The sequence below is a fragment of the Budorcas taxicolor genome, chromosome 19 (genome assembly GCF_023091745.1).
Source record: "Budorcas taxicolor isolate Tak-1 chromosome 19, Takin1.1, whole genome shotgun sequence".
In the NCBI taxonomy this organism is placed as follows: Eukaryota; Metazoa; Chordata; class Mammalia; order Artiodactyla; family Bovidae; genus Budorcas; species Budorcas taxicolor.
The window spans coordinates 42,293,381-42,311,018 of NC_068928.1; the positions used below are offsets into that span (position 1 = coordinate 42,293,381).

Consider the following 17,638-nt stretch of genomic DNA (forward strand, 5'->3'; position numbering starts at 1 on the left):
TGGACTGGTTGGATCTCCTTGCAGTCCAAGGGACTCTCAAGAGTCTTCTCCAACACCACAGTTCAAAAGCATCAATTCTTCGGCGCTCAGCTTTCTTCACACTGCAACTCTCACATCCATACATGACTACTGGAAAAACCATAGCCTTGACTAGACGGACCTTTGTTGGCAAAGTAGTGTCTCTGCTTTTAAACATGCTATCTAGGTTGGTCGTAACTTTCCTTCCAAGGAGTAAGTGTCTTTTAATTTCATGGCTGCAATCACCATCTGCAGTGATTTTGGAGCCCCCCAAAATAAAATCTGACACTGTTTCCACTGTTTCCCCATCTGTTTTCCATGAAGTGATGGGACCAGATGCCATGATCTTCGTTTTCTGAATGTTGAGCTTTAAGCCAACTTTTTAGCCTCATGGTAAATTCTTGTCACTGAGTCTCCTCCCCTAGCCCCGCTGCCTTTTCTTCCGCCCACAGGGACCATTCTCTGGCAGCTCTACTGAGCTCATACGCAGAGCTCGCCTCTTCTTCCTCCTCTCTTGGGAAAACTGTCATATCACTGGTTCTGGGTGATGTGGAGAGCACTGCACGGGAGCCACGACACATGGCCTCTGTCCTTACCTCCCTAGATGTCCCTGGAACATACAGGGCCTCAATGTTTCCACCTGTGAAATGGGGGACTTGGACAGAACTGTTCCGTGACCAGATTCTTAGATTGGGAGGGCGTCAGGAGGGCTCTGGGAACGCCGAGCCCTAACTTCAATGCTACCCTATGACACATCCCTCCACCTCTGTCCCCGCGATTTATTAAGCAGGAAAGCCAGGTGTTAGTTCCGCCTTTGCCGTTGTCTCCCGAGTGACCTGGCTGAAGCCAGTCTCTCCTCTGAGAGTCTGAAGGGCACCCGTTAAGCAGGCTTTCAAGCCCGCCTTGCCCAGCGTGCGTGCTGTCTCTTCAGTTGTGTCCGACTTTTTGCGACCCCATGGAGTGCAGCCCGGCAGGCTCCTCTGTCCATGGGACTTTTCAAGTAAGAATACTGGAGTGCGTTGCTGTTTCCTTCTCCACCCGCTTTGCCCCACTCCGCCCAGTTTCCGTGAGGTTGGGTTTTGCAAACAAGTTTTCACGCACCTCCCACGCCTCAGAGCTCCGCCCCTTTGCAACCGCAAGCGCCCCGCCCCCGCCCCGCCCCCGCCCCGCCCGCCTTCAAATGAAAAATCTCGCGAGAATCCCTCGCCGAACCAAAGCTGAGATTTTTGGCCTTTCTTAGGTTCCGTAGTTTCGAGTCACAGCTCCGGAACTTGTGTTAACGGGTCGTGGTTGGGGAAGCCTCCGCGGTAGTGCAAGCGGAACCAAAGCCCGGAGGTCTCAGTAAGTAGGACCCGAGCTTGAGTGTCCTCTTTTAGTCCCCTCCTCCGATTCCTTGAAGCTGCTGGTGCAGCTCAGCAAGAACGCCCGGGATTTCTGGATCCCCAGTCTTACGACGCAGGGGCTTCTGCCCAGTTCCTCTCCCCACCCTAGGATTTTGATTCAATTCAGCGAATTCACCGCTCTGAGATGATAAAACCGAGATTAGAACACAGCCCGGAGGCGCCATTTACGAAGCCCTGTCCCCTTCCCCAGGTTGCTCTCGATAGGCACTGAGAACCCCGTCCCTGCTCCAGGTCCCCCTCTTTTGCGTCCGAGTCCCCCTACAGTTTTCGGCCTCAAACACATACCACCCATTCACCCTCGCCTCGTCTTCCCGACTGTCCGCAGGCCTGAGAAGGATGGCCGTATTCCGGTCGGGCCTCCTGGTGCTGACAACGCCGCTGACTTCCCTGGCCCCTCGCCTGGCCCCCATCCTGTCCTCGGCAGCCCGGCTGGTGAATCACACGCTCTATGTACACCTGCAGCCGGGCATGAGCCTGGGCGGCTCGGCTCAACCCCAGTCCAGCCCCGTGCAGGCCACATTTGAAGTTATCGATTTCATCACGCACCTCTACGCAGGCGCCGATGTCCACAGGCACCTGGACGTCAGAATTCTGCTGACAAATATCCGAACCAAGAGCTGTCTCCCTCCCCTACCCACCTCAGTCCAGAACCTGGCCCACCCGCCGGAAGTGGTCCTGACTGACTTCCAGACCCTGGATGGAAGCCAGTACAACCCGGCCAAGCAGCAGCTCGAGCGCTACGCCACCAGCTGTTACAGCTGTTGTCCGCAGCTGTCTTCAGTGCTGCTGTACCCAGATTATGGGCCTGCAGAGCCCCCCGCGGGGTCCCTGGGCGTCCACCTACCCTCCACCATCAGGCCAACCTCCCCTGTGGCCAGGTCTGCAAAGCAGCCGGTGCGTGGCCACCGGCGGGGGGCTGTGGGCGGCACCTTTGACCGCCTGCACAATGCCCACAAGGTGTTGCTCAGTGTCGCCTGCATCCTGGCTCGCGAGCAGCTAGTGGTGGGAGTGGCAGACAAAGAGCTGCTGAAGAGTGAGTGACAAGAGACTCCGGATCGGGGCCACCTTACCCTCCCCCCGCAGGCCAAGGCTGAGGAAGGGGCGCCATCCAGTACTTCCCACCCCTCCTAAATGTCACAGTGCCTGGGGCTCAGTTCGCACTAAGGGGATATGTTAACTGAATAAATGCAGATTTTTTGGTGTGTGGACTAGTCACCATTCAATCAGGATCCCCCAAATGTGGAGCCAAAGAATCTGCACTTTTAAACAAGTTCTCCAGGTGATGAATCCTAAAGTCTGAGCCCCTGGGAATAAATGGATGAGTAAGTTACAGGTAGCAGTGCCAGGGGCAGTAAGAGGAGGCTCTCGAAATTCTCTCACTCTTGGAATTCTTAATCTGACACCTCCTGGCACTGCCAGTTCTCTGCACATGTGCCAGCCCTTGCAGCGGTACTGTGCTTGCCTGCTGCCTCCTCCTCATAGGCCCCTCCGTCCTGCCCCCACCTCCCCTCTGGAGATAGGATGCTTAGGGACACTCTTCCCCAAACTGGCCTACCCTCGTCCTCCCCGGTAAGATCTCACTGTTCTGGGCTCCTTCCCCAGGCAAGTTGCTCCCTGAGCTGCTCCAGCCCTACACAGAACGCGTGGAACATCTGAGTGAGTTCCTGGTGGACATCAAGCCCTCCTTGACATTTGATATCATCCCCCTGCTCGACCCCTATGGGCCCGCTGGCTCTGACCCCTCTCTGGAGTTCCTGGTGGTCAGCGAGGAGACCTATCGTGGGGGGATGGCCGTCAACCGCTTCCGCCTTGAGAATGTAACCCCTGAGGGCAACTGGCAGAGGGAGTGGAGGGGGATGGGGAAGGCCACTGGGGGCTGTTGGAAGTACCGTGACCCCAGAGGAGGGAAGAGAGGGCTGAAGGTGGTGGGAAGAAGCAAGGAGGAACTGGTTCCCACCTTGCCCTCTGAGTCAAGCTCCACCTCTGGGGTAGGCAGGGGAGGAGGTGATAGATTTGTCCTTGTCCATCTCACCCCTCCTCCTCTCTCCTCACTCTTCCTTTGCTTCAGGACCTGGAAGAGCTCACTTTGTACCAGATCCAGCTGCTGAAGGACCTGAACCACAAGGAGAACGAAGAGGACAAAGTCAGCTCCTCCAGCTTCCGGCAACAAATGCTGGGAAACCTGCTCCGGCCTCCATATGTAAGCCCCCACCCCTCCACCCCCATGTGGGTGGGCTGGGATTGCTGGAGAGGAAAGACTGAATGGTTCAGCCTCCATCCTGAGTCTGGGGACCCTAGTAACTGGGGTTCTCTCTTGTACCTGTAGAAGAGGCCAGAGCTTCCCCCAGGTTTCTACGTGATTGGGCTGACGGGCATCAGCGGCTCTGGGAAGAGCTCAGTAGCTCAGCGGCTGAAGGGCCTGGGGGCGTATATCATTGACAGTGACCACCTGGGTCATCGGGCCTATGCCCCGGGCGGTCCTGCCTACCAGCCAGTGGTGGAAGCCTTTGGAACAGGTAATACGTGGGGAGGACTGGAGGTGGCCTGAAGCAAGGAGGTGGCCTGGCCTCCTTGCCCAGTTCTCCATCTCTGTCCTCCAGATATTCTCCATAAAGATGGCATTATCAACAGGAAGGTCCTAGGCAGCCGGGTGTTTGGGAACAAGGTAAACACACACCTCTCCAAGGGCTCTGCAGCTACTGCCAGACCTGGAGGTGGGGACCCAGTGAACCTCCCTGTTCTGGCCCCAAATGCTAGTCTCTACCACCTGTTCCCCACCACCTGCTCCCTCGGGCTGGCTCCATTTCTGGGGGAAGGTGAATTTAGTCCACCCCTTCCATTCCCTTCCTTAGAAGCAGCTGAAGATACTCACGGACATTATGTGGCCAGTTATCGCAAAGCTGGCCAGAGAGGAGATGGATCAGGCTATGGCTGAGGGTGAGTGAGCAGCCCAGGGAAACAAGTGGAGAAGATTCTCCCCCCAGAGCTCCCCCACCCTAAATCAGACCATCCACTTTCCCTGGGACTACGTTTTCTTGGCTCTATGACTGGTAGTAAGTGGTGGGGTGCTGCTGGCAGTGACTGGGGTCTCCCCACAGGAAAGCGTGTGTGCGTGATTGATGCCGCCATGCTGCTTGAAGCCGGCTGGCAGAACATGGTGCATGAGGTGTGGACGGTTGTCATCCCTGAAACCGAGGTATCTGGATCCCACCCCTACTCCATCACTGTAGCCCAGTTCCTGCCCAGAACCAGTGGGCTGACGAATGCCCTGTCTGCCCAGGCCATACGACGCATCGTGGAGAGGGATGGCCTGAGTGAGGCTGCGGCTCAGAGCAGGCTGCAGAGCCAGATGAGTGGGCAGCAGCTTGTGGATCAGAGCCATGTGGTGCTGAGCACCATGTGGGAGCCGCATGTCACCCAGCGCCAGGTTGGTGCCCAGGAAAAGGCTGGGTTGTGGGAGGGAGTCTCAGTGAATACCCATCTGACCCTGTCCCTGTTTTCTTCCTGACATTCTGGCCCGTCCCAAGGTGGAGAAAGCCTGGGCCCTCCTGCAGAAGCGCATCTCCGAAGCACCATCAGGCCCATGACTGACAGAATTCTCTGTGGGGTCAAAGTGTCCCCTGGAGCTGAGGAGATCCAGCTGTGAGGAGGGATGGAACTTTGAAGCTCACTCTAGCCTGGGCCTAGAGGGCTCTAAACTAAGCTGGGCAGGGCAGGGCTGGGCCCGCTGGACACAGGAAGCCTACCCAGCTTGCCAGTGTTTGGCCAACACTGAGGATACAGCTCATGTGGGTGCAGGCCCCTGGCGTTGTTCTAGTCCCGCTCTTGTCCACAGGTCTTTGGTACCCATGCTGGGCTGGGGCCAGGGCAAACACTGGAACTTGTAACAGAATTAAAGGTGAATGTTGCCATGGTGTCTGCTTCCTGCTTCAATGACTCTGGGTATCTTTGTGACCCTTGAGCCCCAAGTGCAAGGCCCAGGCCTGAGCTGGAAGCCAGAAGTGCAGTGGTTAAGAGTGTGGCTTCTGCAGATAGCCAGACTAAGGCCATCATTGGTCCTGTCACTGGCTAGCTGTGCACTTCTGGATAAGTTCTGGACTTTCCTGGCACCTCAGTTTCCTTAGCTTACAAAGTAGCGTAATTTGGCTAACAGGCTCTTTCTTAATTCCACAAGTATCCTGCCAGACTCTGGGCTGGGTGTTGGAGGAGCCTCCTTCAACAAGCTACTCGAGCCTCTGGCCTCACAGAGGTTGCATCCGGCGGAGTCGGAAGAGGTGGCCATAAGTGCAGGTCCGGGAAACTCGTCCGGTCCCGGGAGCCCGCTGGGCACGGCGGTGCGCCTGCGCTGCGATATTATGCGGACAAGCCTCTTAAAGGGACCCCGTTTCACGGAATGTGCTTCATGTCGCGGCGGCTGGAACATCTACCCTGAGCAAGAGCAGGGACTAGCAAGGAAGGTGGCCCCGAGGCCACCAGTGTCAGCTCCGACAGCAGGCGGGGCACCACCTAGGCTAGGCTGCAGCCGGGAGTGGGGGTTGTCCTCCGGTTCACGCATGCGCAGCCGCCCCGCCCCGCCACTGGGCTGCGGGTTGGTGGGTTTGGGTCACGTGAGCGCGCCTCGCCTCTTCCTCCAGGCCCGGGGCCCGCCTGCTGGCAGGTTTCCGGTTCGGTGGGTCGGACATGACGGAACCGGGCGCCTCTCCGGAGGACCCCTGGGTCAAGGCAAGCCCCGTGGGCGCGCACGCCGGCGAGGGGAGGGCGGGTCGGGCTCGAGCACGTAGGGGGTCTGGAAGACTAGGGGACTCCCTGCAGTCCCCAGAGCTACCCCCGCTCCTCGGGCCCTGGGGCTGCAGAGAAGACAGCTCTCACCCTGTGTGTGCCAAGGTGGGAAGACAACTGAGGCGTGTGCGCGCGGTTGTGAGGGGACGGGACTGGAGGGCTGGGGGCGTGGAGTGGGCGGACGGGGTCCTGCCGAAGGGCTGCGCTCCCGCGGCCTAGCGGCTCTTGGCTTGGGGGGAGTCCTGCGACTGCCCGCGCACCCCAAGTGTGTACGTATGTGCGTCTGTGTGTGTGTACACGCGTGCAGGGGCGGAGGAGGCCTGACGGGCTTCTCCCTTGTTCGGTGCCGCAGGTGGAGTATGCCTACAGCGACAACAGTCTGGACCCTGGTGAGTGCCTCTCCCACCCTTTTCACTTCTGGAGGGACACTGCACTTCAGCCCGATGGATTCGCGAGGCCTTGGCAGCCACACCTGAGCACAGCCCACCGTCCCTGAGCAGCGAGGGAGGCTCTGGAGGACAGGGGCAGGAAGCATCAAGGGTGACACCTAGTTCCCTCTGCCCTGGAGCAGGGAAGTGATGGAAAAAGGGCCAGCCGGTCACTCTCCATCATCACGCCCAGATGCCGCTTTGTGAGCCAGGAGGTATCCGTGCAGGCCTGTGGAGCAGTGTAGACTAGGGACGGGAGCCCTGCGGCATGGCACGACAGGAAGTGGGTGGCCCAGGATGGCTGGCTTTGGGGTTGAAGGAGAGAGGTCAGCATTTAGGGCTCAGGAAGCCATTGGGCCCACAGGTGTCTGAGAGCCTAGCAGAGCCCCTCCCCCTATTCTATTCCTTAGTGATTGGAGCCTCTCTTTTTCCAGGGTTTTTTGTAGAAAGCACCCGCAAGGGGAGTGTAGTGTCCAGAGCTAATAGCATCGGTTCCACCAGTGCCTCTTCTGTCCCCAACACAGGTAGGCGGCAGCATCCCCCCACCCGGGGAACCAGATGTGCCTTCATTTTAGTCTTTTTCTTAGACAGGACAGCTCCTGCCTTCCACATGGGGGCGCTGGAACCCTAATTCTAGACACAGGGTTTCATCCTCACGTCATCTAGGGTATTAGGTTCTCGTATCCATCCGCCATCTCTGGGCACCAGGTTCTTCCCAGTTGGGGAAAGTGGGCTAGCTGGGCCCCACTGGGCACCAGAATGACCTCTTCCTGCCCCCAACCCTGACCGTAGATGACGAGGACAGCGATTACCACCAGGAATCCTACAAGGAGTCCTACAAGGACCGGCGGCGGCGAGCACACACTCAGGCCGAGCAGAAGAGGAGGGACGCCATCAAGGTGATTGGGGAGGCCCGCACCTCAGGGAGCGCCTGCACACTTCAGATCCGCTCTGTCCTGGCCCCGTCAGAAAGTCCCAAGCAAGCTTGGGGGTAGCTAGTCTAGGCCCTGGACGTGAACTTTTCCCCGCTTTCTACCCCTCTGAGTGAGCGAGCATGGAACGTGGTATCGTGGAAAAGCTGCGTGCCCACTTGTCTTGGCCCCTCGTAAAGGCACCCGTTTCCCCTGCTCTCTCCACAGAGAGGCTATGATGATCTACAGACCATCGTCCCCACCTGCCAGCAGCAGGACTTCTCCATTGGCTCTCAGAAGCTCAGCAAAGCCATCGTGCTGCAGAAGAGTACGGCCCGGAGAGCGTTGGAGGGCTTGGAGACAAGGGGGCTGTGAGAAGGCTGGAGCCTCAGAGCTGCTTTTGGCCTGGCCCCGGTGGGATGGTTGTAACGAGGTGGGGGGCGGGAAGGTGGGGTCTGGAGGGAAGGGGAGTCAAAACCAGAAAAACAGAAGCCTCGTCCTTCTGTTGAGACGTCCTCTCTGCCCACCCCCTTGTCCGGCCCCCACTCCAGCCATTGACTACATCCAGTTTTTGCACAAGGAGAAGAAAAAACAGGAAGAGGAGGTATCCACGCTCCGCAAGGATGTCATGGCCCTAAAGATCATGAAAGTGTAAGGGGGGTGTTGGGTTGGGGGAACCGCGGCATCTGGTTCTGAGGGAACTCAGGCCTCTTCAGTTCACACCCTGCCCTTCTTCAAAGGCCATATCAGATGATACTCTTACTCCCTTGTGTGGTAGGTACCACTTAATCCCAACTAGCAAATAATACTCTGGAAACACCTGTGGGATTTAATGAAGGAAAGGTTGGAGGGGGTAGGCCATCACTGCTGACCTAGAAGCTGATGTTGAATCCATCCCACAAGTTTGCTGGGAATCTCCTTCCCCGGGGAGCATGGAGGGTAAGCGCTATTACTCTTCCGGGGCCAGGAGAGCGGCTGCAGCCCCTCAGGCCTGGCCTGCTCGCTTTCAGAAACTATGAGCAGATTGTGAAGGCGCACCAGGACAACCCCCATGAGGGGGAGGACCAGGTCTCGGACCAGGTCAAGTTCAACGTGTTTCAAGGCATCATGGACTCCCTCTTCCAGTCCTTCAATGCCTGCATCTCGGTGGCGAGCTTCCAGGAGCTGTCAGCCTGTGTCTTCAGCTGGATTGAGGAGCACTGTAAGCCTCAGGTACGGGGCGTCAGTAGTCACGGGGTCACGGGCTCTTTGCTCAGGCAAAGTGACCCAAGCTGTGGTTTGTTCAGAGGCAGGGTGGCAGCTTTTAGGTTTCTTGAGGGTATTTTTTCAACTTGTATTCCTGTTTCCCTCTTTGCTTTCTAGCCCAGATATTCCTGTGGAGGCTTCATTTTGCAAGAATGATCTGAGCACTCACTCATGCAAGGCCTCTGTTTAGTTCACATAGTGGCAAGTAACGGCAGTGCCTCAGGCACTGCTTGCCTGCCCAGCAAGTGAGCCCGGATCACTTGCAGCAGTTACCTTGGGATTTTGGGAAAAGATTTAAGGCCCCAACCCCTAGGCCCCGTACAGTAGTTTTCCTTGGGGTTTCTAATTATTTGTAATAGAGTGTGTGTTAACAGTTGACTGAGTCTTTTGCTTTTGAGGTCTGGTTGCTTTTACTGAGGCTTGACTTGTATCTGAGATTTCTTTTTTGTTTCCCAATATTTTTTCCTATATAATTTTAAAAAGCGACTCTACATTTCCAGTTATCACAAAATATTGGCTGTATCCCTCATGTACAGTACCCCCAATCGTTTGTACCTCCCATTCCCCCACCCTGATGTTCCCCCCAACCCCCACTCCCGACTGGTAACCACTAGTTTGTCCACCATACTGTGAGTCTACTTTTTTGTTATATTCACTAGTTTATTGTAATTTTTTTAGATTCCACTTCTAAGTGAAGTCGTATAGTGTTTGTCTTTCTCTGACTCATTTCACTTAGCATAATGCTAAGTCCATACATGTTGCTGAAAAGGCAAATTTTCATTGTCTTTTTAACTGAGAAATATTCCATTGTGTTTGTGTACCACATTTTTACTTATTCATCTGGGGTTTTTCTGATCTTTTATTGAAGTATAGTTGATTTACAATATTCATTCCTGCCGTAAGCAGTGACTCGGTTATAGTCATTCTTTTTCATACTTTTCTACTATGGTTTGTCACAGGTAGTAATAGTTTCCTGTGCTATACAGTGCGACCTTATTGTTTATCCATCCTACGGATAAGTTTGTCTCTGCTAATGCAAACTCCTTCTCTTCCCTACCCACCCTGCCCTCTCAACCACAAGTCTGTTCTGTATATCTTGGTTTCATAGATACTTTGTGTTGTACTTTAGATTCCACATATAAGTGATACATGGTATTTGTCTTTATGACTTCCTTTCTTATTAGTATGATCATCTCTAGGTCCATCCATGTTGCAGCAAGTGGATTATTTCATTCTTTATGGCTGAGTAGTATTCCATCACACACACACACACACACACACACACACACACACACTGAATTAGTGTTTTTGTAGTATTCCATCACACACGCACACACACACTGAATTAGTGTTTTTGTAGTATTCCATCACACATGCACACATGCACTGAATTAGTGTTTTTGTAGTATTTCATCACGCACACACACACACACACTGAATTAGTGTTTTTGTTTTTTTGAATATACGCACATATTTGGTTTTTTTCGAACATATACCTCAGGGTGGAAGTGTCAGATCATTTGGTAGCTCTTTTAGTTTTCTGAGAAATCTCTATTATGATTTTCCACAGTAGCTGCACCAATTTACATTCCCACCAGCAGTGTGCAAGAGTCCTCTTTTCTCCACATCCTTACCACCATTTATTATTTGTGTTCTTTTTGATGATAGCCATTCTGACAGGTATGAGGTGATAGATGATTGTGGTTTTGATTTACATTTCTCTGATGATTAGTGATGTTCAGCGTTTTTCATTGTCCCTGTTGGACACCTGCAGTTCCTCTTTGGAAAAATGTCCATTCAGTTCTTTGCCCATTTTTGAATTGGGTTGTCTTCCAGGGATATTTCTTGGCCACACCACGTGGCTTGTGGGATGTTAGTTCTCTGACCAGGGGTTGAACCCGGGCCACAGCAGTGAAAGCACCGAGTCCTAACCAGTGGACCACCAGGGAATTCCCTAGTTGTTTTTCTGATGCTGAGTTGTTATCAGCTGTTTATATATGTTGGATATTAACCCCTTATCAGTCATATCATTTGCAAATATTTTCTCCCATCTAGTAGGCTGTCTTTTTGTCAGTGGTTTCCTTTGCAGTGTAATAGCTTTTAAGTTCAACCAGGTCCCATTTAATTTCCTTTAGGAGATAGATCTAATAAAATATTGCTGTGATTTATGTCAGTCTTCTGCATGTGTTTTTCTCTGGGAGTCTTATAGTATCCAGTCTTACTTTAGGTCTTTCATCTATTTTGAGTTTTTGTATATAGTGTTAGAGAAGGTTTTACTTTCATTCTTTTACACGTAGCTGTCCAGTTTTCCGAGCAGACCGTCTTTTCTCCATTGTATATTCTTGCTTCCTGTGTTGTACATGAACTGACTGTGAGTGCGTGGGTTTATTTTTGGACTCTCCTGTTCCATTGATCTTTGTGTTTTTGTGCCAGTATCATACTCTTTTGACTACTGTAGCTTTTGTAGTAAGTATAGTTTGAAGTCAGGTCATATGATTCCTCCAGTTCTGTTCTTTTTCTCAAGATTATTTTGGTTATTCAGGGTCTTGTGTGTTTCCATACAAAATTTAAAGTTATTTGTTTTGGTTCTGTGAAAAATGCCGTTAGCATTTTGATAGGGATTGCACTGAGTCTTTAGATTGCCTTGGGTAGTATGGTCATTTTAACAATGTTGAGTCTTCCAACCCAACAACAGGTTGTCTTTCTGTTTGTCTTCAGTTTCTTTCATCAGGATCTCATCATTCTGAGAGTACAGGTCTTTGCCTTCTTAGGTAGGTTTATTCCTAGGTATTTTATTCTTTTTGATGTGATGGTAAATGGGATTGTTTCCACCATTTCTCTTGGATCTTTCATTGTTAGTTTACAGAAATGCAAGAGATTTCTGTACATCAGTGTAGTACTCTACAACTTTACTGAATTCATTGTTGAGCTCCAGTAGTTTTCTGATGGCGTCTTTAGAACTTTCCATGTTTAATATCTTGTCATCTGCAGTTTTATTTCTTCCTTCCCAATTTGGACTCCTTTTATTTCTTCTCCAATCAGTATAACTAGGAGTTCCAAGACTGTGTTGAATAAAAATGGTGAGACTGGGCATCCATGTTTTGTTTCTGATTTTAGAAGAAATGCTTTCAGCTGAAGCCATGTCCCAAATTTTTATTGTAAAACGCCATGAACATACTGCAGCATTGCAAGCTTTATAATGCGCCCGCAAATACCCCCACCTAAAGTACACCATTAATCATTTCTGAATTTGCTTTATCACAGAACAATGCATCTCAGCCTATTTTAGGGGCAGGTGCAAAGTAAACTATAGCCATCTGTGCTTTCCAGGGGCTTTTATTTTTAATGGCACTCTAAAGAGCACGCCTGGCCCAGGCAGGTGTCCCTGAGCAGCCCTGTGCCCTCCTGACTGTCATCTCTTTTGCTCTGTGCTGCCCTCGCCAGACCCTACGGGAAATTGTGATTGGCGTCCTGCACCAACTGAAGAACCAGCTTTACTGACCAACTCTTGGAACCTGCAGAACAGCCAGCAAGAGGCTTTGAGTCTCCTACTCGGCCTTGGAGCCACTGGCCTTATGAGAGTGGACTGTGACACTGCACACCAGTGAGCTGCTTTCTCCTCGCTGTTTGGCTTCCCAGCTTCCTCCGCTTTCATTGGGTTGGTGGGGGGAGTATTATGAAAGCTTTAATTTATTTGACCATAGATCTCAAACCTACCTAGTCTTTCCCCCTCCCATAGAAGTCCTCAGGATAGAGGTCTGCTCTTGGCACCCTAAAGAGCTCCTGGCCTCTCCCCTTTTTTGAAGCCTCGAATTCCTGCTCATATTTGGTAACTACTGTTTGCCTGTTTGGGTGTCTCTGGCAACACTGAGCCAGTGCAGCCATTTGGCAGTAGTTGGATGGGAAGAAAGGAGTAAGAGGAAGTACTCCCACAGCCATGAGGGGTGGAAGGCGGCCTCATGCCTAGGCTAGGGCTGCCTGGGCAGTCCAAGGTGAGGCCAGAGCTTTTTCTGGCCAACTCAGGGCAGGGCTGCCAGGTTCCTGCCCTTGCTCCCTACTCCACTGCCTCCCTGCTCTGGGTGGTAGAGGGCAGCAACCTCCCCACCCACTCCTTCCCTGTCCCCGCAGGCAGTAGCAGTGCACAGCAAAGTCAAGTGTGACACAACACTACATATTAAGTTTTTAATTTTTCTAAACAATGCAATTTTGCTAAAGTTACAATTTTGGAAAATTAGCTGGCCTCCAGACTACTTGCAGCCTTTCTGTCAAGTGTATCTGGCTCTCTACCATCTCAGTGCTTCCTACATTTCTCCCAGGACTTGGGGTGGGGTGAAGGTGGGTAGAGGAGATTCTTTGAAGGCCTTCTGACTTGTAGAGCCTAGGAGAATCCTGGGAAAGGCCCTGGGCTTCTTGAATGCTGTGTATGGCAGCCTCTCTCTGCCCTTGTTCCCCAAGCTCCCTTTTGCCTTCCTCAGGTTTGATATTTGGGAGGTGTGATTATCCAGAGGAAATATTTTTATATCAAATTATATTACAATAAATATCGCCAAATGCTGTCCTTTAGCGTTGTTCCACATCTAAGTGTTGAGTTTAAGCAGTCGACAAGTGGCTGATGAAATGAGCATGCCCATCCTCTCTGGGCCACCTGCACTCCCTCCCTCCACCCAGTCCTCTGGTATGTGTTCAAAGGTGGGCACCACCAGGAACAGCAAAAGAGCTGACCTAAACACGGCAGCCAGTCCAGGACGTCTGTTCCCAGTCCTGCCAGGGGAGCCTCTCAGGGATCTGGGAGCTTGACGTTGTGATCCTCATCCGTCTCTATCCCAACTTCCTCCTGTGGGGCAGCGAGACAAGGGAATGAGACCACCTTGGATCAAAGTCCCAGGGGAGCAAGGGAGGGCAAGCACCACTTACAAAGAACTGCTTCTTGCTCTTGGGGTATCCTTCAAGGATGGCATCAGACAGCTCTGTTGCCTGAGAAGAAATAAGACCACCCCCTTTCAGATGCCAGTACTGGGCATGCCTGACGGGCCCCTGAAACGAGGCAGCTGTGTCCCCAGGGGCTGCTGTCGTCCAGGGCCTTCCTAGAGTTCCCCTACACTTACCATCCTCTTGCGCCGCCTCCACTCCTTGTGGTACCTCTGCCTCTCCTTGTACACCTAGACGGGGAAACAGGTTCCTTCGAGCCCACAGCAGCTGCTGGGGTCAACCCTCCTCCTCACTTCGAACCTGCAGAGGCAGCCTTCCCTGCTCCACCCCCCTCCCAGCCCACCTGCTCTTTCTCTTCTGGAGTCACGTGGTTGGTGGCTGCTTTGATGTTCTTCAGTCTTTCTCTGTAGCCAGCACATTCCTTCTTTAGCTCCTGGATCTCTTTCTGCATCTCCGGTGTGGTCAGGGCACTAGTTAACTCCTTCAGCTCTAAAACCACACCTCCCTGAAGTCAATGGCTACCCTGAGGTAGGAGACCAGGCCTCCACCTTGCTCTGGGCTCTCTCCATACCAGGTTCAGAATGGGTCCTATATTCTGGAAAGCCTCAAGAAAGACTAATGCTTACAGAATTACCAGTTTATTACAGTTTTCTTTCCTCGTAAATCTACAAACAGTTGGGGAGTATAAGTTCGAGTAGACTATTAGCTGTAGTCAATTAAATAGGCAGAATAAAGGGGAGTGTGTATTGATATCAGAGTAGGGAAGGTAAATGTCTGTCTTGCCCATTTGTCTTCAAAAGCCATTAGTTGTTACACATTAAGTTGAATGGGACGCCTACGTTGCTATTTGTTTGCTAAGTTGTGTCTGACTCTTGCGACCCTGTGGACTGCAGCCTGCCAGGCTCCTCTGTCCATGGGATTCTCCAGGCAAGAATACTGGAGTGGGGTGCCATTTCCTTCTCCAGGGGATCTTCCTGACCCAGGGATCGAACCCCCATTTCCTGCATTGAATGGTGGATTCTTTTACCACTGAGCCACCAGGGAAGCCCATGATGCCTGTGGCAGCCTAGCAAAGGGATCTCTGCTGCGAGATATCACTGCACTCAATAAATCCTGCACTTGGCAATTCCTGACCTCGGGACCAACCCTGACAGTAGGGGCAACTTCCAGGGGCCGCCAGTCCTACCAGCCTCCATGTGGCGGCAGGTCTGCTGCAAGCTCTGCACCTTAGCAGTGAGAGCCAAGATTTTGGCATCCAGGCCTTGGAGGTCAGCATCACTGACCACGTCAAACTGGTCCTGCCAGAGACAAAAGGAAAAATAGAAGCAGGCTGATGGGAGGCACAAGAGGGGAACCCACATCTGGGAAGGCAATGTTCATACACACTTGAAAATTTGGGGCTCCCCAACCCTCCAGAGGGTCCAGGAAGGTAGTGGGAGGGCACTTCTGAGCAGTCATTCAGTCTAGAACCTGTTTCCTCAGAAAGCTACAAGAAAGAACAAGTTGAAACCTGCTATTCCTCCTCAGGAGCTTTGAGTTGTGGGGTCCTGACTAATAGAACAGAAATAATCTTGCAGTTTACTAGCAAAACTACTCAGTGGTCTGAAGGAGTAAAGAAACATTCTTCTAAAGGGGTTGATACCTAATTACAGGCTTCCACAGTAGTAAGAATCAAGAGGCATGGTGGGAGGTATTCAGATAAGGACATCAGTGAGTCTGAGGCGCCCCTTCCATGTGAGCAGCTGCTAGAAAAGGCCTGTGCTGGGGCTCAGTGGCCTCCTGTCAGTTGGTGATGGGAAGCAGAATAGAAAGAACTGGAATGCCACCCTGAGCAGTTTGGACTCTACAATCAAGTGCAGTAAACCATTAAGGCAGAAGGCAACAATACAACCTGCAGGCCAAATCCTGCCAGATGCATGTTTTTGAAAACAAAAAATTTATGGAAACATAGCCATACCCATTCATCTACATACCGTGTATGGCTGGTTTTGCTCTACAACGGCAGACTTGAATGACACTGACAGTTGTGTAGCTGCAACAAAAGACCACCAGGTCTGCAAAGCATAAAAATATTAACTGGCCCTTTACAGGAAAAAAAATTTGCCAACTTCTTTATGGAATCTTCAGTACAGCAGTAATACATAATGATACCTACTTTAGGAAAATTAGCCTTGACAGTGGATGTTAAATCTTGTAGGGGTACTGAGTAAAGGAAGATGGATGAGAAATGGGGTCTGCTTTAGAAGAGCTTCAGTTTTGTAATGGAGGCAAGTGAAATACAATTAAAACAGAGGATGCCTCAAAGAGGTAAGTGCCTGAGGAAGGCAGTTAGTTCAGAGCAGTAAGGAAGGTTTCCAGAGGTTATGCCTGAGTGAAATCCTAATGGATGAGTAAGAGTTAGCTGGCAGAGGAAGAAGGGACTCAAAAACCCGGGCAGAGGAAGGACAACAAGCAAAGGCCACAGGAGTTAAATATATCTAAATGGGCTAGTATTGATGGATGGAGAAATAACCAGGACAGGAGAAGCTGGAGCAAGTCTCTGAGTGCCTTTTATCTATTGTAAGGAGCACTGGAATTTTTGGTAGGGAAATGGCATGACTAAAGTTGCATGTACGTAGATTATTCTGGCTGCAATGTTTAAGATATGTGTAAGGAGCCCAGGCGATCAGGAGGATACTGCAGTTGATGAACACCTGAACCACAGCAGTGATGGCAGCTGGAAAGGAGAGGCGGGAGTCAAGAAAGGGGAAACACCTGGGCTCGATGGCTGACTAGGTGTGTAAAATAAGGAAGAATAATTTCCCAGGGAATTCCCTGGTGGTCCAGTGGTTAGGACTCAGCGCTTTCACCCCTGAGGGCCCAGGTTCAATCCTTGGTTGGGAAATGAAGATCCCACAAGCTGTGTGGTGAGGCCAACCAAAAACAAAAAGAATGACTCCCCACTCTCTGGCCTGGGTGAAGAATTATTCCGTTAGGGAGAAGAACACAAGAGGAGCCGGTTTAGGGGAGAAATGAAGCCTTCTACTTTGGCAATATTGATTCTGATGGGTCTGAAGGGGGTCTGGGCCGCAAACAGAAGGAAAACAATTTGGCAGACTGGTTCTCATTCTAGACGACTGAGAATAAGAACTTCCACGCATAAATGGACCTCGATAGCAACAATTCAGGATCTTCTGTCATCGATCATATTTCAAGTCTGGAAATCTAGTGAAGTCTGGGTGACAGCACACTTTGTCCTAAAGGTTGGCTGGGGCCCTTTAAATGACCTAAGATGGGTGAATTTCACAGGATGCGTCAATTCTCCCAAATAGAGTTCATACTAGGGGCTGACTGACCTAATGCCAGGCTCTCATACATTTGTTTCCCTCACCTGGTCCGCAAAGTATATCTTCTGCTTGCCATACATCTTCTCTTTGATTTTGCCTTGTTGGGCCAGCTGCTCCAGCGCCTTCACCACCGCCTGACAGAGGCGAGAGGGCGGAGTAGTCAGGAGAGGGACTTTGGGAGCCGGAAGGATGTCACCAATGATGAGGGAAGCGCCCGACAAGCCTTAGGAAGCCCTGGGCTAAAACGGCAGCCTGGAGGTGCAGAACCCCGGGGGTCCCAGGGTCCCAAGAAAGTGTCCTCACCGTCTTGCCCAGCCCATGTTCCCGCTGCAGGTTCCCGAATACGTCCTGGGCACTGTAGGGCCGGTTCTGCTCCTGTAGGTACTTCAGCAGGATCCCGGAGGCTACGGAGAGAGACAAGGCAGGAAGCGGGTCCTTCAACCGACCCCTACCCACCCTCCTCCCGGTGTCCCAGCGCCCACGGCTGTTACCTCCCGCGGCAGCTTCTGACCGGCCTTTACTCATGGCTTTTCCCGCCACCAAACTCCGAAAACCGGACGTTGTCGTTGCTCGGGGTAACGGCTCCTTCCGGCAAAGGG

General features: G+C 51.9%; 3 protein-coding genes and 1 non-coding gene across 6 annotated transcripts; 3 read left to right on the top strand and 1 right to left on the bottom strand.

Annotated features, from left to right (window-relative positions):
- Window positions 1-1,273: 1,273 nt before the first annotated feature.
- On the top strand, window positions 1,274-5,323 carry COASY (Coenzyme A synthase). The gene is made up of 10 exons (XM_052657935.1): window positions 1,274-1,359; window positions 1,747-2,454; window positions 3,024-3,238; window positions 3,490-3,621; window positions 3,748-3,937; window positions 4,022-4,086; window positions 4,274-4,358; window positions 4,520-4,617; window positions 4,702-4,848; window positions 4,949-5,323. The coding sequence occupies exons 2-10, from the start codon at window positions 1,758-1,760 to the stop codon at window positions 5,006-5,008; spliced, it is 1,689 nt and encodes a 562-aa protein (XP_052513895.1). The 5' UTR covers window positions 1,274-1,359; window positions 1,747-1,757; the 3' UTR covers window positions 5,009-5,323.
- Window positions 5,324-6,009: 686 nt separating this feature from the next.
- Window positions 6,010-13,340, top strand: MLX (MAX dimerization protein MLX). 3 transcript variants are annotated; one of them, XM_052657328.1, is made up of 8 exons: window positions 6,010-6,143; window positions 6,553-6,589; window positions 7,063-7,152; window positions 7,421-7,527; window positions 7,768-7,867; window positions 8,091-8,190; window positions 8,550-8,751; window positions 12,229-13,340. In XM_052657328.1, exons 1-8 carry the CDS (start codon window positions 6,102-6,104, stop codon window positions 12,283-12,285), a joined length of 735 nt encoding a protein of 244 aa, XP_052513288.1. In that variant the 5' UTR covers window positions 6,010-6,101; the 3' UTR covers window positions 12,286-13,340. The 3 variants fall into 3 exon arrangements, with proteins under 3 accessions (XP_052513288.1, XP_052513289.1, XP_052513287.1); XM_052657327.1 differs by having other exon boundaries at window positions 6,099-6,305; XM_052657329.1 differs by lacking the exon at window positions 7,063-7,152.
- Window positions 13,341-13,561: 221 nt separating this feature from the next.
- Window positions 13,562-17,634, bottom strand: PSMC3IP (PSMC3 interacting protein). Its single transcript, XM_052657422.1, has 8 exons — window positions 17,531-17,634; window positions 17,343-17,443; window positions 17,084-17,173; window positions 14,900-15,011; window positions 14,057-14,202; window positions 13,890-13,943; window positions 13,699-13,758; window positions 13,562-13,618 (listed from the first exon to the last, which is right to left on the bottom strand). The coding sequence occupies exons 1-8, from the start codon at window positions 17,562-17,564 to the stop codon at window positions 13,562-13,564; spliced, it is 654 nt and encodes a 217-aa protein (XP_052513382.1). The 5' UTR covers window positions 17,565-17,634.
- TRNAE-UUC (transfer RNA glutamic acid (anticodon UUC)) lies at window positions 16,525-16,597 on the top strand. The gene has a single exon. It is a non-coding gene; the product is annotated as a tRNA-Glu (tRNA).
- Window positions 17,635-17,638: the final 4 nt, after the last annotated feature.